Genomic DNA, 9399 nt, shown 5'->3' on the forward strand with positions numbered 1-9399 from the left:
ACAGGAACAATCTGGAAGTATGGATAACCCCTCCGTGTAGTTGTGGAGTAGATGCACAAGTTGATTTTATTTGGTTTGAGGGTTTGATCCTTGTATGGGCCATTCACTTGATGATCCATGTGGGTCCCTTCCAACTCAAAATGCGATTCTCATTCTCATTTGCAAAGGTAACAGCAAATGTTGAGTTACTGTATGAGTGAAATCTATGTTTTGTCTTTAGGCTTTTCCCCTTCATTTCCTGACAGCTTCTTGAGAGTTTGTGAAATTTTTATTTTAAAACTTCAGAACACAGAATGCTTCTGGGGTTCTGTTTTGATATGGTAAAACCATAATCCACTAATACCCTATCTAATAACAAAAAAATATGAATCATGATTAAAACTAGGCAAGACTGATGCCTGACTCCAAACTTGATAGGACTTTCACCTTGTTATACTCAGACTGATTAACAGTGATGCAGTTTTATTGTGCTAATGCTTACCTTACTAGTGACCACATGACTTTTCCACTGTGTGTGCTGGGAGGAGAGAAAAAACATTAGAATTACTGATTAGGGGAGGTAAAAATTGGTAATGTGCATTTTGAGTTTGACAGCCGTGAAGACCAATAATTCATGGAAAGTCTTGGATCTCTGCATAGTCTGGTTTAAAACATGAGTCCAAAACTAATTTATTTATGTTTTAGTTCCCTTGAGAATACGTCATACAAGTGAATGTCAAAACTCAGTCTGAAACTAGAGAGGAAACTTCTTGAGCTATTTGGTATAGACTTGATTTTATTCCCTGTGATTCCTAGGTCTGTGTCTCAGCTTAGTTGCAGGGTGATGCACAGTTGTCTGTTTATTTTGGACATTCACCTGGCCTCCAAATCTGCATGAATGCCAAGTCCTGAAAATATGCAACTCTTTGAAATAAAGTGTATCATCATCTATAAGGACTTAAAACTGGATCCTGGACTACCAAGAGACTAGTTGAAGAATATGGGGATTAATAAGCTGGTTTGGATCTCCTCCATGCAGAAAGCAGGCTGCTGTTCTTTGTTTTCTAGTAATTTTCTTCTGTAGGCTAAGGTGGAGAGCAGTGTCTGAATGCCATCCAAGTATGAAGAATGAACAAGTGGTGTGGTCCAGTTTAGAGCAATGAATGGAGCCTGCTTGCAAACTAGTGACAGTAAGGAGCACTTTTGTACTTCCTCTTCTCACCATCTGGCATGCTCCAGATTTTTTTCATTTTACAGAAAATCTACAGGTAGACCGTGTATTTCTAAAATTTTTTATATTCAAGATTACTGTATGGTCCTTCAAAAGAAGGTCATGTTATTGTATGTCTGGTTCTGAAATTGGAGTTAACTCTGGTTGTGCTAAGCCTTGACTGGCTGTTGTCTACCCACTGCTTGAATTAACATCATGCCTTAAATGCAGCCTCTTTTATGTGAGCCTAAGGAAAAATAGAGATTGGTTTAGCAGGTATGCAAAAGTACAAGCTTTAAAATTGTTCTGAACCAGAAAAAAAAAGGCAAGTAAACACAGCAGGCATTTAAACAAGACATATATAATCACTTCATATTGTTTGCCAGATCTAAACAGAAAAAAAATGCCCGGAATTTGGAGATTCTTTTATCAGCCAATGTCTCTCAACTCTCTTGGATGACAAAGGGTAGGAATGGGATGGAATATGTACTGTTACCACTGTGCATGGCCTGTTTCAGACTCACAGCCATTTGTTGCACTGGAGTGGAATTCCCAGCTGCCCAGCCTTGTCCAGGCTTCCTCAGCTTCTGCCAGGTTTCCTGTAGTCTCAGAAGGCAATAGATTGTTGAACACCAGTGTATTTATTTTTACGTTGTTACCACATTCCCAAGAGGAACCTTGGCTATGATTTCAGCTGGTCTCACCACACTGTCCAAATCCTTCATCAGGAGCAGCTGGGAAAAGAAATCACTCAGGTTTCTGCACAGCACATTGCTGGTACGCCTCCTCCCTCTCACTAATCCTGTTAATTCCAGTCTTCATTTGCCACCCTCCTGGTTCTCTCTGTTGTTGCTGTGACTGACTGCACAAGTGGTCTTCACTTTAAAAGGTGACCTTCAAATGGGCACCTCAAGTAACCTCGACCTCAGACTACTTGGGCATCTCCAGCACAAGATATTTTATGACACAGAACAACTTTTGATATCACCTCATTACTTACCCTAATCCAGGAATGGAGTAATGATGAGCTCTTCCACATAAATCCTCCCAGACACACCTATCTGGCTGAGAAGCTCTAGGTGGGTCACTGAAGAGGGAACTCCAGTGTCATATCCAGCACTTTGCATTGTATTTTTCCAGTGCGGCCTCTCGCCCTGCAGCCTTTTGTTAACAGTTAACATTCTGTCAGCATCTCTCTGTAGTGCTGTCTCCATGCAGAGAAAGGATTATTGAGAAACAGAATTGGTTCATTTTATCATATTTTGGAAAGCAGTGGAGCTTGAGTTGAATCCTACTGTTGTGCCTCCCTTTATGGGAGGGCAAAGAATCAGTCACAATGAAAGGATATTTAGTTTCATATTTGTTCTAATAATTATCTTCCTAAATCCATTGTTCTTTCATGCATCACCAAAACATCCTGGATCGTCTCTCTCTTACCCATATTGACTTCCACAGTTTTATAAAGGGGGCAAAGAGGAAGGGGAAAAAATAGTTCCTCTCCCTGCTTTAGTTGTTGCATCAGTCCCAGGTCAGATAATGACACACAAGCCTGTAGTACCAGATGGACCAGAAAGGAAAGGATGAGGGTTAAAAAAGACCTTCTTCTTACCCCATTTCTTAATACTCTTTGAAGGGGCAGGGAACATTACCTTATCACTAGCAATGAGCAAATATTGATATTTCTAATCAGTACCTTTAAAATAGATAGAAGTCATCAACAGGACATGACTATGTTTGAATTTATCCAGTTATGAAAAAACTGTATGTAAGTCTCATTAAATCTCAGCAGAGTGTAAAGTGCTGCCAGAAGCAGCATTCCAGGCCCTTCTCAGATGATGTTAAGAAGACAATGTCCAACTCAGCCATGGCCTCTCAGGTAGATCTGAGGGTCAGTGTTCACTTCTAGTGATCAGAAATTACATTTATTCCTTAACCTGTGAGAGCAGCCTGCCTCTCACACCTTTACTCACCCTTTTGGCTTTCTTTTATGAAAGGAAGGAGCTTTTCCTGTTGCTACTGATCTCATGCCACTGAAAGGACATTCCAAGTGTCAGGACTTCTCCTGGGAAAGCAGGAGGAAAAGGAAAGAACAGTCTCTAGAAATTGGCTTTCCTGTTTAAGAACTAGAACCCAGCTTGAATTTTAGGAGCCTTCACTTCTGACAGACTCAAAGAAAACTCTGAAGCAGGATAAGTAATGACTTCAGGCAATTGGCATTTTTGCCTGACTGGCAGCTGATCATTGCTTGTTCTCAGTAGTGAGGTGGTGACAAACTGCCTGTATTTTCTTGCTGTGTTGGAAATGTCATTCAAGATCAGGTGTGCAAAGACTGGGGAGAGGTTATATAATATCTTGGCTACTTCTGTCTCACATCTGGCCCTTTGGCATTAAGCTACCTATAGAGAGGATGATTTCGCCCATCCAAATTGGATTTTGTTTTAATCTGGCATTATTTTATTGAGAACTAAAAATAGAAGCCAAAATGGGTGTGAATAGGGTAAAAGGAGTGTGAAATTATGAAATGAAACATGGGGAAGAGCCAGAGAAGAGAGAGCCACAAAAAACTGGGGAGTAAGGAGGTGAATGAGAGATATTAGAATGAAGGCTGTCAAGTACAGAAGGGCATTAGCAGTCAGGGTGTGTATGTGTTAAAGACACAGTCTCTTTAAAATGGGAAGCAGGAAGGCTCATGCTGATTTCCACTGCTATTTCTCTCTTGTGAATGAGTCTGCTTGCTGCTCTTTTTGTGCAGGAAGACTTCACTGGAATACAGTTGTTTATACTGTTTGTGACAGTTGCGTGTACTGTCTGTGTCACACACGTACATCACACTCCCCACGCACACACACACCCTCCCCACCTCCCACGCCCCCAAGAAAATTTTCATGACTTGGACTTGGTGCTTTCTCTGGCCTGCCTGGTCCAGCAAGGCAGGTTGAAATTGTGCCCAAAATATGGGGGAGGGAGGGCTGTCTTTCTGTTTTCAGCTGTCCTTGCTTGCTAGTGTCAGTCAGCCGTGGATATAAATAAACCCCATTTATTTATTGCCTTTCTTAGTTGCACTGTATATTATCAAGAGAATGCTGAGCATCACTCGGATTAGAAATTCCCTCTGCTCTGGGATAAAAAAAAAATCTGAACTTCTAGGATAATCCTAGCTTTTCAGGGAGAAAGAAAGTTCCTGCTTTCAACACTAGATTCATGAGACTTCAACATGCTTCTCAGTTCTGCCGCAAACTTTCTGTAGATATGATGAAACAGCCCAAACTAGCTCTAAAAAATATTAGCATGGGTCCCTGACCCAGTACTGTCATCTAGCCTAGTGCTCTTCTCTGCTCTGTCTCATTCCTGCAGCTTGGAAGCACAGTAGATTAGGTGCTGGTGTGTGACCAAGGCTGTGTACATCTCTGCTGGGAAAGTCTATATGGCACTGAATTTTAGTGTGCAGGCATCTCTTAAATGACTTTACAGAACTCCTGTGATTTCCTTGTAACTCAGAACATATCCATAAAATGGAGGTAATCCTTTTCTTCCCACTGTGTGACTGTTCTGAGTTTTTGAGGTGCACTCATGTATGACATAATGGTGTGTAAACATGTGGACAGACATACGGGCAGATATTTTAACACCTCCTGGCAGGCAGAGAATAAAGGAAATTCATTCTGTTTTATGTGGTGATTCACTGCAATGACTCTTATCACTGGAGAGAATCAACCCTTAATACTGGCTCCTGTCAGGAATGAGGTTTTTTTCTGTTCCACTTACTCAACCAGAAGAGGAGATGAAATGCTCACCAGTACCTTTGAAATATAGAACTTCATAGAATTATACACATTAATATTTATGAAATTATTGTATTGACCATGAGCTGCACTCATGTTAGGAACCTATATATTTGCTTGTAGACATAGGAATGCTCCTCTCTGTGCTCAGTCCTCAAGGTAGCCATGCAAGAGCTCGAGCAAAGTGATTTTAATTCAGTTTGTGAGAAAAGACAAACTGTACTGTGCATTTCTGTAGGAATAGGAAAGCTCAAAGGTCTCTTCAAAAGAGGGAAATGAGGTTGAAATTGGCTGCCTCTCATGTGCCTTTGTTTCCTTTATTTCAGCATATTGCCAAGGGATAAGTTTCTGGACTGGTATCCTATCTTAATACACATGGTTGACAGTTTGATTTTTAATTCAGTTTCCAAACTTTCTGTGCAGTGACATAGCTGGCAATCCTGCTTTCGAAACATATTTCCAGGTCCTCTGTGCTCTGTGATGTTTGGCTCTGTGCTGGACTTTCAAGGAGAGTGTATTTTTTAAGATACAGCAATATTTTTAATAAACAGCTCTCAACAACTGTCACTCATGTTTAGGAGCAAGCCAATGTGCCAATACACAGGACAAGCTTTACCTACTAGATTAGCTGCAAAATGCAAACTGTCCAAAATAAACTTCGTACATTTCTAAGTGGTTTGGATTTTTCTTTTTAAAGGATTGTATAAGGATGTTTAAGTAAAAGAAGTGAAGATGATACTGGCTTTTCCCCATAACATGCCTAAATAGGAGAATGTTGCAGTATGTAGAAGTCAAAAATATATCTTTATAATAACAGGAAGAAAATTTATTTTTCCTTATCCCCATTTGGTTTCTTTTAAAGATCAGCCTTCTTATACCCCCCATCTCTCCTGCACCAAGGTCCTCAACATGTCTTGGAGTGGGGAAGTAGACTCCCATACAAGGAAATGAGTAAAAGACCTAAAGAAAAAAGACAAAGCATACTGATATGGAAGAAGGATTTAGAGGAGGATGCATGTGAGTAGATGAGTCATGTGAGTCAGAAGCAAAGAGTGAAGAAGGTATTCTGGTGCTCAAGAGGAATACCAAGACTACTTTTTCACACAGTAGTTTATGAATTTAAGTTTTGTTATATTGATTTGTGATCTCCTCTACTAGGGCAGAGAGACTTTGTGTGATAGGGAGACCCAGATTTCTGGTAATGGCTGAGATGTGCAGAGCAGTAGAGCAGTTTTTCCACACATAACAGTCCTCCATGATTACTTAAAATCTTTGAGTAAAAAAACTTTGTTTTTTTCCAGCCTCTGCTCGCAGAGAAGGATTAACACACACCAGGTGAGGAATCTGGAGCATTGCTTCAAGTATGGGGTAAAGGAAAAAGCAGCAGTGACTTCATGCCACCACACTCCCCTAACAACCAGAAAAGAGAGAAGAGGAGGCCTTGGTGAGAGGAAAACCCACTGAACATCTGTGGAAGCAGATTGTGGTGATACGCCTGCAAGCTGAGGTGAATGATTGCCTCTGAGAGCTTCTGCTGCTGAGTCTTTGGGTCCCTTCCTTCCACCTATTCGTGATCACTAACTGTGAGATCTTTCTGTAAGACAAGAAATCTTTCCTCCAGCTGTTCTTCCTAAGGTCCAGGTTTGAACATAAAATCTCATTTGCTCAGCCATTTCAGTCTGTCCCAGTCTGGTAACAGCCACAATTCTGTGCTTTCATCACATGGCAACCATCAGCAGAGAAAAATATTAGAACATATGACTGGAGATATCTGTGTTTGTTGCCATCTTGAATTTTGGCACAGAGCCATGGAAATGATCCATTTGAATAAAGTAATTTCATTTGTTTGTTTTGGTTGCAATTTCAGTTATTAATTCGCACCCCCAAAATATTTGCTGTCATTTTACTGGACAGGATTTTAAATCTGTCTTTATGTTTCACTGTTGGATGCTTATATTCTGTGTGGCTTATTTTGTGTTTTGATTTCTGTTTGTTTAGGCTTTATAAACTTTTTTAATTGGCTGATATTTTCAGACCCAAGCTTGAATCCTAAGGCCCAGGTGGCTCTTATCAGTTGCAGTAGTGGCTTGGTGAAGCACTCCAGCCACTAAATTAAAATTTGCCTAACATTATGAAAGTTAGTTTGCTTGTGTTAGAAAACAACATCAGCAGCTGGAAAGCGTATTGGAGAGAAGATCCATCCATCCTTAAAATGAACAGGAAGCAGCTTCAGCTCTGGCTCTTTGTTGGTGCCCGGATAAAGGAAAACTCATTATTTTGCAACTTCTGCCTTGTCCAACACCAAGGAGTATGATTTCAATTCTCAAAGGGTACAGAATCTCCCTTTGCTTGTATCAGAGTCCTCTGAGATTGGATTCAACATCCTGTTTGACCTCTTTTCTTATTCCATAGCTGCCCTATCAGTTATAGCCTGTATAGTCAGTGTTAAGAGATCATTCTAATCTGTTGGCAAGTAGATAATGATCAACTCAAAGGGCTGACAGAAGAAACCATGTCAGAAGGGGAAAGTGTTTTCTCTTGAAACGATTGTGTTCCTGTCCACTCTTGAATTCTGCATATTTTCTGTCACTCAAGACCAGATAAATTGAGGGAAGATTAAATAATTATGTTAATACCATCACTTGCTTAAAGCATGAATTTTTCTGTTCCACTCACACATATGAAACACATTGAATACTTCACTTGTCCAAAATACAGCTCTCTGATATAGCTGTTTCCTTCATTGGCTTATCTTTCATTTCTCTTAGACAGTCATGATCCTGTCGGGATTTCTTTGCATTTTTTCAGCTGTGTTCTTCATGCATCTCTACAGCATTTTTCTGCTGCCTGTGCTGCCATCACATATCATCAGTGACCAAGAGATTTGTAAAATCTTGTGAAGTTATGTTCAGACCATGTCCTTTCTGTCTGTAGTCATTGAATTCCACCCATAGGTCTTGAAGATAGATGTTTCTACTGGTGCATCAAATTGTTGGCTCATGCTTAGTGAAAGTTTGGTTGCAGAGTTTGTTACTTCAGACTTCTGCACATCCTCAGCAGCTGTGGACTTCAAGATCTTGGGTCTGTCTTCTCACAGCCTACTCTGCTATGTGTGGTATTGGCTGTACCTTCCAGCTCCATTCTGGAGATTTTGGAGGGGCTACTTCCCTATAAGATTTAGCTTCAGTAAATAACAATTCTGTTCCTTTTTTCCTCCTGAAGGATCTGAGTTATCCTTATTCCACTGGGTTTCATGTGCAGGATTGAGTAGCTATAGGATATACATCCTTGTGGAACTCTCATGTCTGTTTTTGTTCTCTAGTTTGTTTTTTTAGGTTATCACAGTCACCACTGAAAACTATAGAGATGTTTGAAGGACAGAGATTTAAATACAGTTAGCCCAGGAAAGGTGATTGTCTTAAGAGAATTATTGGCAGAAGCAGCATTGTTACATCTTTGTCAAGAAAATTACCAGTTAATGCTGACTTACTATGAACACAGGTTAATTGTTTTGCAGCTTTGCCAATCTCCCACCCACTCATTTTGGGATAATAATTTGTACTCAGTTTATAGCCATGTTTTCTGAACTTCTTTGCATTGCATGTTAGATGTAGCCCACCTCACACCTGTAACTGTGATGACTTAGTAGCAGTATGTCAAACATCCTGTCTCTAAGATTTTTTAAGTATTCAGAAAAATGCACAGTGCAGTCTATGACCATCATTTTGAAGGGATGAATTTTGTCAGCATCAGGAGAGTGAAGCCTTGCATCCTTTGCCCCTGGAAAATTTTTCTTGTTTTCAACAAATACAAAAAACCCCTAGGGGTATCAAGACTGGTCGTTTACCTGAAGCCAAACACCTAGACCTTAAACTGCTGTTCATTCTCAGGATATGTTAGGGCAGCCAGAGCATCAAAGGACATAGCAGTATTCCTTTGCCTTGGGAATCTGCTGATCCCAGCTCTGAGCACAAATGCTGTTACATTGAGATCATGTGCAATAGAGAATCAGGAACAAATCTTGTGATTCCAGTCTCTTATTTTTCCATCCATCTGTATTCCTCAGCCTGGAGTCCATATATGTCTTTGTGCATGGTGGGTGCTGCTACTGAAAGATAACATATGCATTTTGTCTCTTCACAGCTCTGCTACCTCCATGTCTGTCCCTTTTCAAAAACCTCTCAGAGCGTGCTTCAGTTAAGAGATTCAGTGGGAAGGCATAGAACTGTTTCCCACACAACTTGGGAGAGCAGGCATTTTATAGGAAGTGTCTTCTAGTACAAGGGAGGAAAGTTGAATAGCAAAGCATTTTGGATTTATAATAGTTGCACAAGGGGAGTAGAATTATATATGTGTTCCTCAAGTGCAGATTATTTTTTCTTTACTTTTTTGACATTAACTTCCCTGTATTCATCAACGAGTTTCATC

The 9399-nt window shown here is 40.3% G+C and overlaps 1 protein-coding gene across 9 annotated transcripts in view; it reads left to right on the forward strand.

Moving 5' to 3' along the window:
* Positions 1-6821, forward strand: part of TTLL5 (tubulin tyrosine ligase like 5) — a 137777-nt gene extending 130956 nt beyond the window's left edge. For 4 of the 9 annotated variants that reach the window (XM_027720031.2, XM_027720033.2, XM_039389684.1 and 1 more), the window contains 3 exons: positions 5872-5988; positions 6273-6306; positions 6389-6821. In XM_027720031.2, coding sequence (XP_027575832.1) covers positions 5872-5988; positions 6273-6306; positions 6389-6419 — 182 coding nt within the window. In that variant the 3' untranslated portion in view covers positions 6420-6821. Of the gene's footprint in view, positions 1-1063; positions 5644-5871; positions 5989-6272 lie in introns of those variants that run through there. The other 5 variants (XM_027720035.2, XR_003540519.2, XR_003540520.2 and 2 more) reach the window with 5 other exon arrangements.
* The last annotated feature ends 2578 nt before the right edge of the window (positions 6822-9399 follow it).

The sequence above is a fragment of the Pipra filicauda genome, unplaced genomic scaffold, assembly GCF_003945595.2.
Source record: "Pipra filicauda isolate LSUMZ 115617 unplaced genomic scaffold, ASM394559v2 scaffold75_size2874737_pilon, whole genome shotgun sequence".
NCBI lineage: Eukaryota > Metazoa > Chordata > Aves > Passeriformes > Pipridae > Pipra > Pipra filicauda.